Source organism: Sabethes cyaneus, chromosome 2 (genome assembly GCF_943734655.1).
Source record: "Sabethes cyaneus chromosome 2, idSabCyanKW18_F2, whole genome shotgun sequence".
NCBI lineage: Eukaryota > Metazoa > Arthropoda > Insecta > Diptera > Culicidae > Sabethes > Sabethes cyaneus.
The window spans coordinates 122,832,116-122,855,326 of NC_071354.1; the positions used below are offsets into that span (position 1 = coordinate 122,832,116).

Here is a 23,211-nt window from a genome sequence, read left to right on the forward strand (position 1 = left end):
TTTCCTAAATACATCGCATGTTTTCTTCCGCACGTTCATTTATTTTTACCCTGAACGTGCGGAAAGAAAACGTGCGACGTATTTCAAAATGTCAAAAATGCCGTTCAAATATTATGAACATGTCTATCATTATGGCTCGTAAAAAGCTGGATACCGTGAACTTGTCGAAGCAAAACGTGCGATGTATTACTGTCATGTCAAAAATGCTGTTCAGATATTGCAAACACACCCAATAAACCATTTGGTTTGTAAATCTCGATTGCAACTGAGACATACGAAATCATATCTGAACGAAAAAGTTATATTTCACGCCATATAAAAACATATATTTGACGTGGTTATCGACTGTATTCAATAATTCTTTAGACTTGGGTTTTATCGGCTCATCAGTCAGAAAAAACAAACGAAATTTAGCTTTGCCCTAACGTTTCAACATTATATTATGTCTTTTTCAAAGAGCTGTCAGGGAAAGGGGGTACACAAAATATATGTGGTTTTACATTAATCGGAAACATTTCTTACAAACAAATTTTTCTCAGTGTACTTACATAGCTATTCGTTTTGTCGTATTATTGTTTATATAGGTATCGTCATTGTGCGTCAAATGTATCGTCCTGTTATATGAATTGTCAAAGGTTTCTTAATACATAAACGTATAGTGTAGACGAAAAAAACTCACATGCATATTGTGCTTTCACTTGATGGATGGATTCCGAGGGCAGTTCAGGTACTGTTTCAAACGTTCCAAAGATAAAAAAATGATTAAATTGGCAACACAGTTCGTAATGTTTTATCGCCATAATTGGCAACACAGGCTCATTGCGTTTCTGTCGCAACCTTGATCGTGACTTCGTGTTAATCATACAAAAGCATTAAAAAAATTGCTTTCGAATACGAACGTTATTGCTTTGTTATTGCTTGTTTGCCAAACAATGTTTCGATAATGAAGGATAAACTACGCTTTATTCACTATGAAATTTCGGCAAACCGGCTTTAAAAAAACAAATTTATTTCATGCTGAATTTCATTCTGTTTCTTCTGATAGAACGGTAATTGATAGGTTTATTTACTTTGCTCGATTGGTTCCAAGAATGAAACAACGATGATGACACAATTTGACATTTTATCTGTCAAAAGCTAAAAACGACCCTTTTTACGACCGTTCAGAAACACGACTGTTTCAACCGTCGTGTCCAATAAGGGAATGCGCGCACAATATAAATAAAAACAAAAATAAAAACAGAAACGTAGTGGACACAAATCAAACATAAATACGTTACAAAAATTGATTAGCTCAGATACTAGTTTCGATGATTCACAATTTACAACACTCAGTGAAAAAACAGCATTGTTGGCACATTGTATAAAAACAAAACACACTTTCAATCTTCACGACACAACAATACTCGACCAACACCAGAATATGGCAGCACTGCCGATTCTCGAGATGTGCCACATAGCGACAAACACCAACACAGTCAACAAGAGAAGTGACATCGCAGGCCTTAGTACAACATACGCCGGCATCTTTCATATACCATTGTCAACAATAGCAAACAGAACGCAGGACAAACCGCTGCATGTGAATGATGTGATGGCGGTATGAGCAGAATTGTTTAGTGTGTGATGTTAGTGTACGTTTCTGTTTTTATTTTTGTTTTTATTTATATGCATGTGAGTTTTTTTCGTCTACACTATACGTTTATGTATTAAGAAACCTTTGACAATTCATATAACAGGACGATACATTTGACGCACAATGACGATACCTATATAAACAATAATACGACAAAACTAGAGTGACTATATACAGAGTGGCGACAAGTCATCCCAAATGTATGCAATGCGGTTTTTCCAAGGTTTTTCTTTCTCTTTCCTGCATACGCGTTGGATAGGTCGTCTGCTCGATTGGAATGACACTGACAGATAATTATCATTCCAATTTTGACATTGTCGCCACTCTGTATACAGTCACTCTAGACAAAACGAATAGCTATGTAAGTACACTGAGAAAAATTTGTTTGTAAGAAATGTTTCCGATTAATGTAAAACCACATATATTTTGTGTACCCCCTTTCCCTTACAGCTCTTTGAAAAAGACATAATATAATGTTGAAACGTTAGGGCAAAGCTAAATTTCGTTTGTTTTTTCTGACTGATGAGCCGATAAAACCCAAGTCTTAAGAACATATATGTACCAAACTAAATACTCCTGAATAAAACACGCAACTAAATACTCCTGAATATATGATTAAGATATAACTTAATATTGCAGTCGTCTATACTGCTTTATAATTCACAGTCATGAATTGTATATGAAGACACGCACGACTGCAAAACAACTTATTGTTCACTTCGGTTTGACATACTCTAATCATTATACAATTCCAATCTGAAATTGGCATGAAAACGATTTAATGTGAACTTTCTATTGCGATTTTGTGTTATCTGGGCAGATTAGGTCGTCTGCCATTATGGTTCGCAAAAATCTGGATATATACTTGGACAAAAAATTAGATGGAAAAAAAGAACTTACTTTCCGAGTTGACAGAAAATACTCAATCCTCCTACAGCGTTTACGCAGTCATTATTAGCTTCACATATATATTTCAGCAGACAATTATCCTTGGTATTTGTGTATGACTTGGCGTAGGATTTTAGTACGGTTATTCCAGCAATAGCAGCATCACTCAATGAATCTTTTTTCCCTAAATTTCTAGCCGAGAGGGAACGATGAGAGAAAGATGTTTTTAGTGCATCCAGTAGGTTGACGACTATGTTGATAAACTACAATAAAATGAGATGTAACGAATTACTGAAACGTATCTTTAATTGAATAAACTGAAAGTATACTGATATATAAAATGTAACAACATTTAAAAAAAATGTTAATCATAAAATAGGTACATCCAAAAGATCATGTTACAGAACAGATATTATCTTACATGAAGAAGAATCATCGAAAGGGCGAATGTCGCAAACGTAAACAAACCGGTTGATTTTCCTATCCAGCTTTCTACCTACTGTGTTACCTGACTCACTGCAAATATACGTTGTGTTCGCGGGACCGGGTTTGGTTCGAAAAGTTTCGAAAATATCGTTAATTTTGAGCACAAATACAAATGAAAATAACGTAAACGTTATATTTCAAGTGCCAGTGGTACACAATAATTTTATTGTAAAACTGAATTGTTATATGTGCAACTCTTTACAAGTTAAATGCAATATCAAAAGTACAAGTTACAAAAAATCGTTTATTATCGATATAAACCGCATATATGTTACAAACGAATAAAACGGAAGATTACGTTTTATTTCAATAATACGTATATTCGTTGAGAGTCAGTAAGGTAAGACAGTAAGAGCTGAAGTGGCTGTCAAACTCATACATTTTCGATGTCCTACTCATAGGTACCAAACTGTTAATTTTGGTACCTGTCAAAAAATTTGCAGGAAATTCCCCTTTACCGCGAATCATGTAAAAGATGTATCCAGCTTTTCACGAGCCATAATTTCTGACATTTCAGTAATCCAGCTTTTTACGAGCCATAATGGTGGACATGTTCATAATATTTGAACGGCATTTTTGACATTTTGAAATACATCGTACGTTTTCTTTCCGCACGTTCACGGTAAAAATAAAGGAACGTGCAGAAGAAAACATGCGATGTATTTAGGAAATGTCAAAAGTGCTGTCTAAATATTACGAACGCCGTCCGCCATTATGGCTTGTAAAAAGCTGGATACATCGCATGTTTTGTTTCTGCACGCTCACGGAAAAACCAAAGGAATGTACGAAAAGAAAACGTGCGATGATGTATCCAGCTTTTTATGAACCATAATATTTGACATTTCCTTAATACATCGCTCGTTTTGTTTCCGCACGTTCACGGTAAAACCAAAGGAACGTACGGAAAGAAAACGTGCGATGTATTGTTAAAATGTCAAATCTGGCTTTAGTTTTCAAAAGGACGCATAATCAACCCTTTTGCATGCATTATGCGACCTTCTGAAAACTAAAGCCAGAAATATTATGGCTCGTAAAAAACTGGATTGTAATAACGTCAAATATTCTGGCTCGTAAAAAGCTGGATACCCCGGTTTTTACGAGCCATAATGGCGGACGTGTTCGTAATATTTGAACAGCATTTTTGACATTTCCCTAATACACCGCACGTTTTCTTTCCGCGCGTTCACGATAAAACTAAAGGAATGAACAGAAAGAAAACGTACGATGTATTAGAGAAATGTCGAAAATGCTGTTCAAATATTACGAAACTGATTATGCTATTCATTATTATGACTCATAAAAATCTGGATAAAGTTATTTATGATAACAGTCATCTTGTTGTTGTTTGCATTGTTATGAATAACACGGATTTAACGCCAACTCGTATGTGGGATTGGCAGCACCATCTCAGAATTCAATGAAACTTTGTGATTGTGAAGAGTTCATGTAAATAAGCAACTTTGCGTGCCTAGTTTTTCCAAAATCGGTTTTGACTAACTCAATTTTTGACCTAGGACTAGCAATTGGGTAAAAAATGTGTAATTTTTCAAGGGTGGTGTCATCGGAAAAGTTTAATAATAAAATAGAGCGCATCTTTCTGCACTATTAGGGTGACCGTGAATTAACCTATTAGCGTAATACGAACTTTTGTTTTTTTGAATAACTTCAAAAAAAAAATTTCTTCAAAAAGTTGCAGAACATACTAAAATAAGCAACTTTGCTGAATACAATAACTATCTATCTCTTACCGGTTCACTATGTGGCAGAACCCGAAAAAGCTCGGACAAAACCTCAAAATTTTTATTTGAGATATTCTGTCAAACTTAATATTCTACGTATAGTAGACATATATTCTATGAGAAATATGTATAAATTGTTTTAATAAGTGCTTTTTCAATAGGCATTAAAGAAGGTGAAACACAGTGAAAAAAAAATTTGGAAAATGAAAAAATGAAAATCATTTCATCTTTTAGTATCTAGCTACCATGCTGCTTAAAATTCTATACTTTTAAAGGACAATTCACATTAAAGGGATTATAAATTGATAGTTTAGGTGATATTAAGACAAATTTTTTACTAGTAGGCTTGGTTCTGGCGAAGTGTTTTAGAACAAAAAATTTGTTATTTTTGTCAATTTTCAATAGTGTGTAGAAAAAGATTTCCACAGATTTCCGCTCTGACACTACCATAAAATCAACATTCAAGGTGTTAACTACTAATAAGCAAAAAATTAGCTGCTACTATTTGCGATGTTCAGAGTTATTAAAGTTTTCCGACTGCATGTTTTTCGGTATTTTAGGCTACAAATTAGTAAATGCGCGCGCCAGTGCGAAGTTCACCCAACAAACAATTTTGCTTAAGAGTAGCTTATTCAACTATTGTATAACTAAAACCAATTGAAGAAGCGTTTGATAAGCTGCTATACAACCAAAATGTTCCTTGGGCATTCTTGCTGTACGTTAAATAGTCATACTTGTGTATGTAAGACACGACATTATTATTGTTATGAGGTACATTGGAGTCGATTAGGGGAATTTAGGACATTGTTAAGGTGACCACTTAACAGCTTTTTTCCAATTAGCTCTGTTTCAAGTCAAATTGGCAGTAGAATATGTTCGGATAGACTTTCAGCACGATTGAACAAGCCTCCATTTTGTTTATTTAGAGTCCAACATGTTGATACGTGTTTGCAGGATAAACAGATTGCAACTCGTTATTTTTTGTGCCTTCTGCCAGGCTTTGGCTGAGGCCGATGACGGTCTATCTCGCCACTCGTATCCATTTGCTTCGTATGGCGAAAGTAATGAAATAAAAATTTCAAATGTAACGGAGATCGTACTAAACGTAACGTAAACGTAGTATTATAAATCATCGAGAGGCATACCATAAAATAGGCAAAAATGTCCGTAATTTATCCTTTAAAAATCAAAACAAATGCTAACAGACCAAAAGAAATATGAAATATTTTCATTCATTTGCAATGAGAAATGACTTCTAAAATCGGTTAAAATTGTTAATCCATCCAAAATACATGAATGCACTATAGCAAATAGTAGGGTAAGTTAACCTATATAGTGAACCCTTTACCGATAATGAACCTCGGCTAAATTTCGGTATTTATTGGCTTATACTTCTTATTTCTGAGGATATATGACATGAAACAGAACATACTAAATATAACACACATTTGAATTTATAAAATGTTTGCTGCATTTCATTATTAATGCTTTAAAATCGACATTTTCAACAAGTGAGGGTCCATTATACGGTTAACAATGCAAAAAATGTCGCCATTAGCGGACCCTATCGATGCAAAATAAAAGGAAAATGTTTTAAAATATATGTAAAATATAGAGATTTGCAGCATAAATTGATATATTTAGGCTTATTCGAAAGTTACTAATATTGTAAGTGCCATCGGTTGGGTATTTCGCGTTACGAGTTCAAAATAATTTATAGAAAGGTCCACAAATGGTCGCTTAACCCTATACTAGAAGAATAATACTAAATTACTCTTGATATACAGATTGTGATAATTTGTAGAAGAGGTCGTCTGACTACCAATTTCGACTACACACTGAAAAAAATGTGTTTGAGTATTTAAAATATTTATAACTTGATTCCACTAAGTCCTATAATTTTGGTATGTTCAGTAACTTTACGTAACTTTACTGGACAAACAACTTTTCTGAAGACACAACATTTCTAAAGTCATTATTTAAAAAGTTATGCTTCAACGACATCTATAGGAATAAAAATACAACTACTTAAAATTTACAAAAAGATGCGAAATTTTATTACAAACAATGTTGCTGAAGACAATAAAGCTCTACGAAGCATATGAAAGAAGTTATGAGGTTTTGTCCGAGCGCCGGGTTAATCTGCCCCACTGTGCGTCCCAGCAAACCACATATCGTATATCAATATATGAAAATTATCTTAAATGTCTCTAAACAAAATCTAAATCGTACACAAAGCTCACTAATCGCACCTTAGTTTATATTCAATCGTATAAAATGATGACGACTGATTTACATGCGATTTTCGTTACAGAATTGTATAGCATTATGTAACTAATCATGTTGAGTCGGATCTAATCGTATACAAATACTTCTGAATGTGAATTGTTTACGAATAATGTGCAATACGTATATCGCCTCCAAAATAGTACGCATATGCTGGTTTCGTGCATCCAGTACGATTTTTCATGATATGTATCGGTACATATTTCTCAATTTTCACTTTGATATACGTACGAAAATGTTAGCTGGGGTGGCATACGTTTTGCTCAGAATCGGATTTTATTAATTTCGGCGGATTTGGATAATAATCGTAGCTGAAATCACGCTAACGCGGGACAAAAATCATCGCTGGTATTTTATCAATATACGGGATTGGATTGACTACATTGAGCATCGGTTAGATTAAACTGGATCGGAATCACTTGAGGATTTGGTTAACAGTCGCTGGGTTAAAGTGGCACAAAGCAACTATACAGAATACTGCTGGTTGCTATGGTTTATATTATACAAGGCCTATTATCGACAGGCCTCAGGTGGGTGCCTGTCCATTCAATTACATCTCCTCTTTTTGTGCTACTTGACTCTTTTTGCCTATTTCATGTCTGCTGAGTGGAGTTATCAGTGGAAAATAAACTCATCGGTTAATACTTGCTATCGCGAAGGGCGTGGCTAGCTGATTAGTGCGAGCTTGATCTAGGAGGGCGCTTAGTACTTCGCAGTCAGTGGCATATCCGGGATTAGAAGACGACTGCAAATTAAATAAATTCAAGGCTTGATAAAGACAGGCTACAGGTAACGGAGTGTTTGCTACGGGAAACGGCCCGGAGTTGCAAATTACGGAACACTTGGAATTACATTGGATATATACACCTTTTGCTTGGGAGTGCGGCAGTTTACAATTTAATACAAGGCCTTCTATTGACAGGCTACAGGTGAAAATGGTGATTACAATCTATTGCAACGGGAAGCGGCCCGGAGTTGCAATTTTTAAAACGGTAGTAATTCCAGATTAGCGAACTGGTTATTTGGTACAGGTGTCGATATGGCAGGAAAACTTAAAGATAAAATTAAAAAAAAAGGCGAGCGTATTTTTACCGCACTAGATCGTCTTGCACAGTTTTTGGAAGCATACGATCCGAATACTAAACAAGGGCAAGTCCAATCCAGATTGGATAAACTAGAGTCGTCTTGGGAAGAATTTAATGTGGTTCAGGAAGACATAGCAGAGCCAGACACTAATTGGAATTGGAATTGGAGGAGGAGACAAATAAGGCATACGCCGACTTCGAGGAACAGTATTATCAATTTCCCACCCTTTCGTACGCGATGAATTATAACCGTCGCGGGAGCAAATATCGTTTATTTTGTCAAGTAAATCAATAGCTTACGTGCTAGACAAGCATAATAATAAGTTACATACAGCCAAACAGATTCTTTCTGCGACGATTTCATGCTATCAAAAAAGTGAGCAGCGCGTTTTGTTACCAAAGAAACGGGCAATATTATGAGATTCGCGCTAAATTATTACGTAAATTACCAGCTACTTCACCGCTGGTCCAGCTACCGCAGATCTCGTTACCCGAATTTGACGGGGATTATAAAGGATAGCTTTCCTTCAAATCAACGTTCGTGTCGCTGATACATGAGTCTACAAAGCTCAATGATATACAAAAGTGTCATTATCTAAAATCGGCTTTGAGAGGGGAGGCAGCCAAGCTGGTTGAGTCACTAACTATCACCAGCGGAAACTACTTAATAGCTTGGGACACTATCACCAAACTAGGGCTGTCGGTATTGGGCTCTTTTGGCGAAAACCGGTATTTCGGTATTGGCGTAGAAAATACCGGTAGTACCGGTAAAATACCGGTATTGGCAGATCATTCAGAATCACTAGAAATGTTGATGTTTTTTAGTAAATATCTTTATTGTCAAACTTTAGCTTCAGTATAGTTGCTTAGCAAAGTAGAATTTAAGCAGATATAGTACGCTTAGCGATTTATTTCCCTTGCTAGAACGGATTTTATTGCCAACACTTCCAACAATTGAAAAAACTTCCGCTTTCATCCAAGTCTTAGGAACGGCTCTAAGCGCATCAGGTATTTTCCTTTTATTTCTTCAAATTTATAGTAGGAAAACCCGCGCTTAACTATTTTCGAATTTCCCGGGATTGTAGCTTCCACTATAATGAATACCTCGGTTTGCTACAATCTCTTTACGAATTTTTCCTCCATTCCCCAACCGGAACTCTTGATAGCGTCATCCTCTTAAGCATCATTCACAGGTACATTCTGTTCTCTGTTATCAATCCCACTATTCGCAGATAGTGGCTTGTAGAGTTCATCTGCTTGTTCAATCAAAGTATCACTCGAAAAACTTGAAAAGTATTCCAAATTCAGTCCTGGCACAATCGTGCCATTTAACACGATAGCTCAAAAAACGCAATGATCCCTGTATTCTAAACACGGCCCGGAATCGTCGAAACAAATAAATGAAGTTGACTTTCTCGTACCTTCGCTTCATGCATGAAGTCACTGTTTCATTTGTTGAACAGAACGTTTCAAGCAAACTTCAGCTGAAGTTAGGGACTGTAACAAATGACGACGACTGGCAGTTGGTTAATTATAATATGCATTAACCCTTTATAAGGCAGTGGCAACTATATTGCCACCAACGAAAAACATTGTTTTTGCTTTTCTAACAATATCGTTTTGGCATATTATGTACTCAATATGTTCTGATAGCCTTTGGCAACATTCTCAATGTTTTTAAATCGCTGAATTTGTAAAAATGGTAATTTACGAACCACTTTTATGAAAACAAATCTTGGTTTTTGAGTGTCAACAGTAAATTTGGTTTAAATTCGTAGAAAAACCATTAAATTGGAAACTTTTTGGATGGTAATATTCAGTTTACGGCGTTTTGTGATAGATTATGTGGATTTATCCAAAAACTTAGAACCAATATTCGAGAACATGTTTTTTGGGCTTAACGGGCAGCGGCAAACATATTGCCACCAACGTTTTGCGCTAGACGGGCAGTGGCAACTATATTGCCACCAATTTTTTCAAGTTTTTCAGCAATTTTCTCATCAAAAAGAATATAAATGGGTTCTACCGAATGTTAACATTGTGTTTCGCTAAAGTTTGTGTTAATTCCACGCGTAGTTGCCACGGCCTTATAAAGGGTTAAACTGTAAGAAATATTACTCAAATTCAATTCAATTGCATTCAAAGTTGTTGGCCTTCTAGTGAATATTTGATAGAAGAATACAAATGAAACTTTAAAACCGGTCGTCATGGTGAAGTGAAAATCGCTTCATGGTGCCTGATTGAAGTTTTGAAAAGAATCGGCGTTGCTGCGGTTGAAACTGAAGTTTCATTACTTCATTATTGAGTGACTATTGTATTTACTATTGTAAGCGACGTTGCCGCGCCCTGATCTTGATTCCTAAATTCATTATTTGAAGTTTCGAATAATTTGGTGGCTTGTAAATATCAATTTGTTCAAAAATAAATTGAAACCTGACGTCTGGCTTACACAATGAAACATTTGCATGAAACATTCACCAAAGATGCTGTACTGTGCCTTAAACGAGGTATAATTATTTGATCCACAATTTCACTCTCTTCATTGCTAGTAATCGAAGAATCTCGTCAGCATTAACACGAAGTTGTTTTTCTATGAGTTTTGCAATTTTCAATCCAACTTGGTTCTTCTTTGAATAAGGAAACTAAAAAAACTAGGATATTAGAAAAAACCGGAAATACCGGTTTTTTGCCTTTACAAAACCGGTATTTCGGTATTCAAAAATTGGCCGGTATTACCGGTTTCGGTACTACCGGTACTACCGGTTAGACAGCCCTATCCACAACTCACTAGCGAGGAATTTCGCGACTATTGTCAATCGAACAATATAATGTTAATCAACACAATTCCGTATTGGCCGCAGCAAAATGGAGAAGTGGAGCGGCAAAATAGGTCAATACTGAAAAGGCCATAAGTCCATAAGTCAAGCTACAAAGGCGGACTGGGTGAGTGAACTCCACAAATACCTACTAATGTATAGGTCAACTCCACAATCAACAACCGGGAAAACACCATCCGAAATGCTTTTCGGTTATAACATCCGTGATAAACTGCCATCCATCACTCAGCCAACGAAATGCCAAGCCAAGTTCTATATCTGTGGGGGACGACAAGGTTTTAGTGAAAAAAATGTCAAAACCCAACAAACTTCCACCGAACTTTGAACCAGAAGTTTTTCAAGTTGTTGAACGAAAAGGCGGGGATGTCCAAGTTCTATCGAAGGAATCTGGAATAACCTATCGTAGACACGTGTCACATTTGCAACGGATCAACGACGCAGAATTGGGCATGAATGAAAATAACCTATCACCAGTGAGCGCATCATGTGACGAAAGCAGAAAAAAGCAAGCTGAACGTGATGATGAATCTGACCATGAATCCAGAACTAAGCGTGTAGTTCGTCAATCATCGTACTTGCAAGATTATGTGTAGTATAAACTAGTTAAAAAAATGAAAAAGGAAGTAATTGTAGTATCGTAACCATCGCAATACTAGTAGCGTCGTAACCATCGCAATATTAGCAGCATGGTATCTATCGCAACATTGTTATATTATACAAACTGAAAATATATCTCATTAGTATATCAGAGGCCGACCGACACAGAAGCAAAAGTATTTCATTCCTGTGTTCCTTTGCTCCCTGTGTCCTATAGTACAGTGCCTGTTGTCAATCATATCTAAAGAGAAGGACATTCGAACGGCACGTCATATTTGCGAAGAACGCCTAACAAACACCGAAGCTGAATTAAAATGCTACTGATTTGGTCACATCTGATTTAACTCTGAATACAGGTGGTAGACGCTGAATAAATTTAAGCAAAGGCCTCTGTATTCTATAAGTGGTTAAGCAGCCAACGAATGCGCTGTAAATCAGCTGCTTCACATAATAGTGTCACAAGCAAATTAGGCGCATCTTCAACCTCTCCACAACCCGTCAATATTCTCAATAATTGTGCTATACTAGCTGAATAAACGATTTGTCATCTTAATAAAAAAATCCCTCCTACGAAACATTTATGCGCTGATTAAATATTTTTGCAGCCATTATTATTTAGCCATAGCTGAATATGCATCGACTAAAATTTATGTAAACAATCCTACAATACTTATTCAGCCGAAATTGGAGAACTTATACAACCTATTTCATTTGAGGAGGAAAAAACACTTATTCACTCATTCAAAAACAGTTATCTTCTGAAATTAAAAACTTTCCAATTAAATTCTGCTATTTATATTTATTCGTGACAGATACTTATTTCGCCTACGACATGCAGGCTTCATCAGTGTCTGTTTTCGAAAAATCTTGTACGCTGGATCGCCTTAAACCAACTCGTAAACAGCAAGAGCAATTGTTGTTTACGAGTTGGTTTAAGGCGATCAAAGCTGCATAAAGTAAGCACTCAAATGGTGTTTGACCAAGCGATGTTTAAGCTACTTTAAGTTTTTCCAAACCAGCTTTACTGCAAAGCTGATAAACAAGCTTAATAGCGGATTTTTCTGCTAAACAATGCGCTTCCAAACAGCCATAAACATAGAACCATTGACCAAACTCGTGACTTTAGTCATGACCTTGAAATGCGGTCAGGCATATATTAATATTTTTTTGAAACGATGATTCTACAATTGATGAAGGGACGGTAAGGGAAAGTAATGAAGAAGGATTTTTTCGGGAATGAAGGGGAAGGGTGGAAAGGAAGGGGGGGGGGGGTAATAGGTAATTATGGTTAACAAGTTGTCGTTGTGACTCCTATCTTTTGTCCCCCCTATCCTATCTTTTATTACCCCCCCCCCCTTCCTTTCCACCCTTCCCCTTCATTCCCGAAAAAATCCTTCTTCATTACTTTCCCTTACCGTCCCTTCATCAACTGTAGAATCATCGTTTCAAAAAATATAGAACCATTTTTACGGTTGCTTAAAGTGTTAAAGTGGCTTTATAAACCAGTAGACACTTTCATGAGGCTCACAGCTTTCAAATTACTTTAAAGCTGCTTAAGGGTGTTAAAGTGGCTTTACAAACTAATACCAAGCTTTCATTCGGTTCACAGCACACATACTTTTAGATCATAGAGTTTCGCAATTCGACTGGCAGCAAAAATATATGTCAGTTATCGACATTATCGACTGCGTCAAGTGTAAACATATTTTCACTGTCTGTTCTGCAGATGCAGATGGGGCGGATTATACGATGAGTGCTTATGGATCAGAAGATGGCGGTTCAATTCCCGAAAGATGACGACATGCAATTTTAATTAGCTTGCATAACAAATTCAAGTTATTCAAAATTGAAAACATATAGCATACGACGCCATAGCAAAATATATATAACGCATTCTATTCTTTTTTAAATTTAAAAATAGATTATTTTTTGGCTGCATAAAGGTTGATAAGACGCTGATTAAGCAACTGAAAAAGCATTGCTATTTCTCGTTATAAAAATAGAATTGACAGTATTGCGCAAACTGGTTATTTAAAAATACGCAAAAGGCTCTATTAAGCTCCATTGCAGCTTTGAAAGCAGCTACCCAAGTAACAATTCCAAGCTGATCAAACGTTTTTTAGCTGAATTTATTCAACCTGTGGCTGTACTAGGTTTAGTATTAGAAATAAAAACCTTTTTTCAGCTCTTAAACATCTAAGTCAAGCTTAGGCTTGCTAATAACTGCTTTGAAGCTGTAATGTAGCTTAATAGAGGCTTTTGCGCGTTTTTAAATAACCAATTTGCGCAAAGCTGGAAACAAGGCGCACAGAGGCGATATAACTGCTTAACAAGTGTTTTTCCGCCTCGAATAAAATAGGTTGTATAAGTTCTCCAATTTCGGCTGAATAAGTATTGTACAGTTGTTTACATAAATTTTATTCGATGCATATTCAGCTAGGGCTGAATAATTATGTTTAAAATTCAGCGCATGTTTATTCAGCGCATAAATGTTTCTTGGGCGTGCTTTGGCTTTAATATTATTTGTAACCAATGGCCCTTTTAAAGGTCACAAGCGAGTTAAAACAAGATTATTGAAACATGTCAAGCTACACATAATAAGATTTAATACAATTATCTGTGGGCTGGTCATTCATTACTGTTTCCAGCTTTATTTATATATTTGCTATAAGTCTTCCGCCAAGGCAGTACAGACATATCTTATCTTAATTTTAAAATTTCATTCTTAAGCCTAGTTTTACAAATGTTAAAATCTGACACGTGGTTCACTTCATTGAACAGCCGACAACACCAATCCAATGGATTATTATTGAGTTCGCTACATTGAGTTCGATGAGCCGATGTCCAGAGGAGAACTCGATTTCGGAGAATACGACGGGGTACGTTAAAGTTTATTTCTTCCAATAGATTGCTACAGTCGATTATTCCCATCAACAGGTCAAAGATGATTTGTCTCTGAGAAGTTCGTCTTCTTTCAGCAAGAGGTTTATCAGTCGACAACAATTTTCGTAGGCCGGAAGACGCAAAGGATCCTGCCATGGTAAATGACGCAAAGCAAATCTAATGAAAGAGCGTTGAATACTTTCAATTTTTTTGATATGTCCAATTTGGTACGGTGCCCACACTGGTGCTGCGTATCCAATATACTACGAACTAATGAACAGTATAACGTTTTGCCTTTCTACTATATTACTGTATACAGTTTCCATGTGTCTGACTGTAACGCTAGATCCAAGCAAGCTGTTGAAAAAAATTTCTGGACTCGAACACACGTGAAGGTAAGAACAATTTCAGCAGCGGGGGGTGGGCGAAATCGGCAATTTGATGGGATGCCACTTAATGCGATACTGATTTCAACAAGTCCTACGGGGGAACAAAAGAATTTGGTTTTAAGGTTCAAACACGGGTCATCATAAAAGTTTGTTGCTATTTTTTTTGTTTCCAAAAGAATCAGTACGCTTTTGTTGTATTTGTGAAAGCTGGTAATAGTATATGTGAGGTTTGCACTACAGACGGTAGATAATCTACAGACGCGCAAAGAGAAAAATTACCAATTCGGCAACACTTTTTTTTGTTTGTTTTATTTAAACAGTTTTGGCAACTAGTCAGAATTGGATCAATCTCCCTATAATCAGCAGTAAGTTGCGTGAATCGCGAGGTATGTTCCATGGAACTTCGCGAATTGCGACGCATATTTTGCAAATTGAACAAACCAATTGAATTTTTCAAAGCATTATATGATATATCGAGTGTAACTAATCCATATGTTGTTAGTAGATCAATAGTTAAAGTTTTAATATTTCAGGTAGATTACAAAACTTAGTCTTCCCTGCCTAGAGGAAACACAAGTTTGTTTACTTTGCTCATTTGGTGTCTCGATTTGACGATTCGATTGGTGTTTTATGCCACGCTCTTTGCGCGTCTGTAGATTATCGACCGTCTGTAGTTTGCACATCCAAATTTCAGGTTTGAAAACGGCGCGCGACCAGAGGGATACTCCCTACACTCAAAAAAATCGTCACGTCCAGTTTACGTGGAAACATAAGTGATTCTCATCCACCGCACTTTTCATGTAACATTCACGTGAATTCAACCGCTTAGTTGGTTTCGAGGTACAATGATGGCCTAACAAGCCAGTCGTCGTGTTTTCGAATTTTAGCTAGGCGAAAAGCCTTGGGCTTAAACGTCTTTTCTAAGACTTGACTCTTATCTCTTAGCCAGCTATTAGAGTACAAGACAGTTACGGGGCTAGTGCAACAATCCTACTGACTCTATCTAGCAGCACCACCTAGACGAGATTCGAAAATACGACGACTGGCTTGTTAAACCGGCATCATACCTCGAAACCAACTAAGCGGTTGGATTTACGTGGATATTACATGCAAAACTAGGCGGTGCTGATACATAGAGTCAGTAGGATTGTTGCACTAGCCCCGTAACAGTTCTGTGCATCAATAGCAGACTGTTAAACCTGTCGATAAAAAAGGGGTCAAGTCTTAGAAAGACGGTTAAGCCCAATGCTTCGCTTTTTTCACTTGAATTATTGGTAGCTTGCACTCATACTAACCGGTGTACGTGCGATCCCGGTAAATTTGATCAACTTTCCTCATATCGCTTTCGTAAAACTTATTTCAGAATTAAAATAACACAATTTCACAATCTTCCCGGAGCCGGGGTAAAAAAAACCAAAAGGGCTTTTTTATACTGCTAACATCAAATGCGACTACTTCTTCCTCAGAGTCAGTTCAATTCGGGCTACAACTGCGTTGTTGAATCGGTTTAGTACGTGTTTTCGAAACCTTGCGTTGTTAGTTGTTATCACTATCGATACGTCTGCCTATTTTAAATCGCGATAGAATATTAGTCTGTTGTGTTGTGCGATATAAATTGAGTTTTGCTAAAAATTAATTTCAATTAACCATCCTCGATAAGTGCTGTGGTGATCCATCTATTGGTCTTTGTTCTTATAAGCCCGATCTCGGGCAGCCGCAACTGCCGGCTTTGTCCCAACAATGACTGCTGTACAGTGCGATGTGTGCTCACACCGGATAACTACTGAGGCTGATCGTGTATACTGTTCCGGAGAATGCCAACAAATTTATCATTCGAAATGTAGTGATTTGTCTGCTCCTGCCGTTCCCGCTTTGAAAACAAGTGTAGCGCTGAAATACTTTGGCTTTGAGTGCAGAAAAAGGCAGACTAGCCTGAACGACATCCTGCTGAAATGCACTGATTTGTTTATGAAAGTTGACAAACTGGAAACTTCTGCGAAGGCCAGTGAATCGAAATTTAATCTGGTTCTGAAAGAGCAGTTCGATGCTTTCGAAGATCGTCTGCATTCAATTGTGCAAAAGTGCATCGATGATGTAAAAAATAGTGCTTCGGTAATGTCCTATGCTGATGTAGTTGGAAAGATTTGTGATCCATCAGTTCAAAACGCATCAAGAGCTCCTGACCAACAAGCTAAAACTGCATCCGCTGGATCTAGTGCCCCTGAGTCCTTAGCGGGATCATTGCGGTCCGGAAGAAAACGTGTCATCGTCTCTCCGAAACCACCAGCAAACAAACCTAATACTACTACTACTACTACCACCATCAGCCTTGAATCAAGTAAGCCAAAACAACGAAAGTTGTTTGAGCAGACTGTTATTTTTAAACCAAAGCAAACCCAATCGGTTGAAGTCACTAAACAAGACGTGCGTAGTAAATTTAATCCAGTTTCCTACGCGGTTAAGGATGTGCGCTATCGTGATAATGGTGATGTTGTTGTTCGATGTGATTCCAATGAACTTGCAAACGAAATGGTGCGTGTGGCTCGAGAGTCACTCTCTGATAGATACGAGATCGACACCCGGAAACCTCTTAAACCGCGAGTCAAAATTGTTGGCATTATCGAGGAACCTAACAATATATCCGACTAGCTAAAAAACAAAATCGTCTGCCTGAGTCGGCTGAGATGAAGTTGCTGCGAATAAACGAAGTGAATAACGTTTCTGGTAAAACATTCACTGCCTTTTTTGAATGCAATGCAGCGGCTTTCGATTCATTATTGAAGTCACAGTATGTCTATATTGGATGGGAACGATGCCAGATCTACGAAGTCATCGACGCAATGCGCTGTTTCAAGTGCTCGCAATTCGGCCATAAATCATCTTCCTGTCAAAACACTTTCTGCTGCCCCAAGTGTTCCGGAGAGCATAACGTCCGCGATTGTCCGTCATAGACTGAAGTATGCATCAATTGCAAAGAACAAAACCGTCTCTGCAAGCAGAATGAAGAACCGCTCGACGTTGCCCATGCTGCCTGGAGTCACAACTGCCCGCTTCATAAAAAACGGCTAAAATTAGCAAAACAGCGCATCGACTATTCCTGCTAGCAACTAGTGCATAACCAGTTGACACCGCAACCAGGACGCATTGCCTACAGCTGCAAGGGAGTCCCTGAGCCACCCGACCTAGCCGCGCATCCTGGTAGTTCCTGTCAACATAATCGCCCGGATCCTCGTAATTGTTCCTGCCAACAAAGTCGTCCTGGCTCTTTGGTCGTAGTTGGTGACGGGTACTTCCGTAAACCTTTCTCAGGCAAGTATGCGAGTTCCAGCATCGTCCATCTGCCTGATTCCTTTTTACGTTACAGCTGCAGTGAACCTGTTATCAGCAAAGTTCCCATTGCTTACGACTCCCTCTGTGATTGCTGCTTTCATGTACAACCAGGACGCATTGCTCACGATACTAAGGGAGTCCCTGAGCCACCCGACCAAGTCGAGTATCCTGATAATTGCTGCCTTCATATTCGTCGAGCTCTATTCAGTTCCAGCCAACAGAGTCGTCCTGGTCCTTCGGTCGTGGTTGGTGACGGGATCTCCCGACAGCCACTCTCAGGCAAGTATAGTGCCGTTGTGAACATTGCCTCGCCTGATCTATTGATCGCTTCCAGCCAATCTCAACCTCTACCAACTTCTGGACAGTCATCACCTCAATATCATATGAGTGGCATTGATTTTGGCATCGTAAGATCACCCGAGTTCCTGCCAGTAGCTGATAGTCGTGTTCCTTTTCCCGCTTCCAGCTCGGGATCTCCACGTGACACGAGTACAATTTCGGATTTTGCTACACACACCAATGACGCTATGCCAGTTCCGAACCACATGCCTAGTATCACAACTGCACCGGCATTGTTATCTAAGCCACCACCAGCAGCCCCTGCTCGTTCCTGCCTTGAGCAAAGCACTGCAATCAGTTTCTTTTACCAAAACACTAGAGGACTACGAACCAAAGTGGAAGATTTCTATGTTGCTGCCTCAGATGCTGAGTACGATGTTATCGTTCTAACGGAAATGTGGCTGAATAATGAGATTCAGTCACCCCAGCTTTTCGGCCAAGAGTACATCGTTTTTCGCAAAGATCGTGACCCAATTCGTTCTGGAAAATTGAGAGGTGGTGGAGTTTTGATTGCGGTCCGTAATCGGCTTATCTTTTCTCGCTGCACGATTCGCGTTGATGAAGATATCGAGCAGTTGTGGATAAGTGTAGATGGAAACGGAAGAAAAATACAAGTTGGTGTAGCATATGTCCCACCGGATCTCGCAGTTGAAGTAGATGTAGTAAGAAAGCTGATCGAGTCAGTGGACGCTGTTGTAAGCTCTTCGGGAATGTCTGATATGCATTTGTTGTTTGGCGATTTCAATCAACCCGGTCTAACATGGTCTAACTCGGGTGCTGCACACTTTGTGTTCCCAGATCCACTTAAATCAACGTTTTCAACTTCCAGCGTAGCCCTTCTAGATGGACTGTCCATTCTGAACTTCAAGCAACTTAATGCTATTAGAAATGTGAATGGTAGAACATTGGACTTACTTTTCGTCGATGATGATGTAACAACGTGTTGCGAATTATCAGAATCTGTTGAGCCTTTAACCCGAGTCGACCCGCAGCATCCTCCGTTTAGTGCTACTCTCTCGTGTGCCGCTCCTACTCATTTCGAAGACTTAGATGACGACAGAGAATTCGACTTTAAACGGGCTAACTTTGATTCACTTAACCAAGCTCTCGCGGCTAGGGTTGTTGATATTATATCGATATTTGATATTATCGATTTTCCGTCATCAAAATTTCAATATTTGAGGGCGATATTGAGATGACCGATATTATTAATATTTTGATATTTATGGCCGATATCGGCCCCGATTTTTTTATACGGGCTATCAATAACTTCACAGTTGTACCACAGACTAACAGACGTAACACTGAAGCCTCATTCCATCGCCAATAAAAACGATCATTTCAAATGTTCACTTAAGCCAAGACTCAAACAACAGTCGCTGCGCGAGAATACCGCTCACTTATGTTGGCGCTGTTGTCAGATAATATACAAGCAAATTTATAGCATTGCTAAATTTATAGCAAGCTGCTTTGCGTAGCGCGAAGACTGCACCAGGTGATGCTAGTGTTTTTTCCAAGTTTTAGAAGTGTCATTGAAACGATGTTTTGTTAGAAAATTTGTACGAAGTGTTACGTCTGTTAGTCTGTGGTTGTACCTCTGGAGTGATTTTATTTTAAACTTATTGTGCACTCCAAAGGATCTGTCTTACAATCCTTGGTCCGCCAGCTAAATTAAATGAGCAAATAATTCGATCGGAAATATTTTATTCCGTTCTGTTTAATGTTCATTGGAATAGAGAATAAGGATGTTTGATGCTGATCCGCACGTCACGAGATCTAGTAAGGAAATGGCATTGCATGAGAGATAACAAAAATATTTCCTATTTTGTCATCTATAAGTTCATCAAGCATCATGATTAGATGCTGCATGCACAGTTAAAGTGCGGATTCATGTTAAAGGGTTTAGGCGACATCCATTTAGTACGTCACGCAAATTGTGACCGAAATCAACTCCCCGCCCTTGTCACATTTCATCACACATTCGTGACTCGTGATTTTTTTTTCATGTGACGTCACCTAACTTCAAACCCCCCCTCCCCCCTAGGTCACAAATCGTCACGATTAGGTCAACCCCCCCTCCCACCTATAAGCGTGACGTACTTTATGGATGCCCCCTTAAGGGCCTTTGGCACTTTATTCCTTGGATAATAACGAAAAAGCTCGCAGAATGCGTCGGTTATGTCAGTTATCGATGTGGCTACCGCAACCGACGTGCTAATTGTTATCGGGGATTTCAACCTTCCAGGACTACTGTGGCAACCATCCAGCAATGGGTTTCTCCATCCGGATCCCGGACACTCCGCTGTACACCTCGGAGCTTTACGGCTTCTTGACTATTATAGCTCTGCCACATTGCGACAAATCAACCACGTGACCAATCGCAGTCTGGATCTCTGCTTCGTCAGCGTACAGGATGTTGCCCCAGTGATTTCGCTCGCTCCGTCACCTCTGGTTAAGCTAGTAAGACACCACACCCCACTCATCCTAGCCTTCCAGGACCATCATTCTGATCATATGAAAATCATCCCGCCTGTTTCGTACGACTTTCGGAATGCTGATCACCAAAGCATTGCCGAATTCTTTGCAACTATCGACTGGATTGGTGTTCTCGACGGAAACGATGCCGATAACGCAGCATGGACTCTTTCTCATATAATTGGGCACGCAATCGATCGTCATGTACCTAAGATAGTACATTCGCCAAACAGTAAACCTTGGTTGACCCGCGAGCTTCGTATTCTGAAGACGGAAAAAAGGGCTGCGCTTAGGATATACTCCAAGTTCCGCACCCTTTCGCTGCGTGAGCATTACATCAGATTGAACGCTGTATACAAACGAACCAATCGGGATTGCTATAGACGACACAGAATTCAGCGTAATCTGAAGTTGAAACCGAAAACTTTTTGGAAGTATGTTAGCGATCAGCGTAAAGAATCGGGCCTTCCCTCAACCATGACCCTGAATGGTGAAGTCGCTTCGGATCATCTGATCATATCAGTCAACTATTTGCTGATAAATTCGGGCGAACGTTTTGCGATGAAGTGATCCCAGACGACCAAGTTACTCAGGCTGCCAACAATGTTGCGCTAATGATTGCGAATACGCTGGGTACTCTTAATATCGACGAAACAATGAAAATCTTCGACTAAAGCCGGCCCAGATGGCATACCGTCTGAGTTTTTAAAAAAGCACGTCGCTGACCTACTTATCCCGCTTCAGCTGGTGTTTAGCCTGTCCGTCTCAAGCTAGGTATTTCCGTCCGTATGGAAAACTGCCCATATGTTTCCTGTTCATAAGAAAGGAGATCGGAAAGACATCAATAACTACCGAGGAATCTCATCATTATGTGCCATTTCGAAGTTATTCGAGCTTGTAATCATGACTCCGCTGCTGTCACACTTCAAACAATACCTAAGTGATGATCAACATGGATTCATCGCCGGCAGATCAAGCACTACAAATCCTCATGTGTCTCACATCATATATTGCGGAAAGCTTAGCGGACCGTGTTCAAACGGACGTCATCTATACTGATTTATCTGCGGCGTTCGACAAAATCAATCATGCTATTGCAATAGCCAAATTGGAAAGACTCGGTATCAGCGGAAGTGTGCTGCGTTGGTTTAATTCCTATCTCGTAGGTCGTAAACTGATTGTGACGGTTGAAGGTTTTCAATCTAATGCATTTTCGGCTTCGTCCGTTCTTGAAGGCCCTCGTTTATCCTACGCCGATGATCTGAAGATTCGCTCCAATGTCGATGCAATCCGTATTCAACGAGAGCTTGACACCTTTATGGATTGGTGTAACTTGAACTGCATGCACGTGAACCCTGAAAAATGCTCCATTATTTCTTTCGCCCGAATCCGTCAACCAGTGATTTTCAACTACAAGCTCGTTGGTACTGAAATCCAACGTGTCGACCAAGTGAAAGATCTCGGCATTATCTTGGACAGTCAGTTATCGTTTAGACGACACATTTCCTACATTGTGGACAAAGCATCCAGAACTCTAGGATTCGTCTTCCGCATCACTAAAGGCTTCACCAACGTGTATTGTCTTAAGGCATTATACTGCTCACTCATCCGTTCGACTGTCGAATACGGTTCCATCGTCTGGCATCCGTATTACCAAAACGGAGTTGTTAGGATTGAGTCGATTCAACGCCGCTTCTTACGTTTTGCGCTCCGTCATCTACCTTGGCGAGATCCGTTCCGATTGCCGAGTTACGAGAGACGATGCCGGTTGATCCATTTGGAGACACTTCAGGCGCGAAGGAACGTCGCGAGAGCTTTGTTTGCTGCTGATATGTTGCAGGGAAGAATCGATTGTCCTGCCATTTTAGGTACGAATAATCTGAATGTAAGTTGCAGGGCACTGCGGAATGACGCAATGCTGCGACTACCATTTCAACGCACCAACTATGGACAAAACAGTGCTATGAGCGGAGTACAGCGAGTCTTCAATAGAGTTGCCGCTGACTTTGATTTTAATCTGTCACGTGAAACTATCCGCCGAAACTTTTCTGTATTATTCTCTACCAATGACGTTTAAGAAAATCTGTGTATATTTGTAATTGTTTGACTGTGTGATTAGTAATAGTATAAGAAACCATCATTAGGACAATTGTAGTCTGTTGATGTTGAATAAATGAATAAAAAATAAAAAAAAATGCATCAAGATGAGAACATGTTAAATTGCACCTTTTCAAGCAGTTA

General features: G+C 38.8%; 1 protein-coding gene and 1 long non-coding RNA gene across 5 annotated transcripts in view; one reads left to right on the forward strand and one right to left on the reverse strand.

Annotated features, from left to right (window-relative positions):
- LOC128733480 (uncharacterized) overlaps window positions 1-23,211 on the reverse strand; it is a 179,871-nt gene that overhangs the window by 12,668 nt on the left and 143,992 nt on the right. For all 4 annotated transcript variants that reach the window (XM_053827091.1, XM_053827088.1, XM_053827089.1 and 1 more), the window contains one exon: window positions 2,537-2,787. In XM_053827091.1, coding sequence (XP_053683066.1) covers window positions 2,537-2,787 — 251 coding nt within the window. The remainder of the gene's footprint in view (window positions 1-2,536; window positions 2,788-23,211) is intronic.
- Window positions 1,228-14,583, forward strand: LOC128733481 (uncharacterized). The gene is made up of 3 exons (XR_008411935.1): window positions 1,228-1,674; window positions 14,336-14,433; window positions 14,492-14,583. It is a non-coding gene; the product is annotated as an uncharacterized LOC128733481 (long non-coding RNA).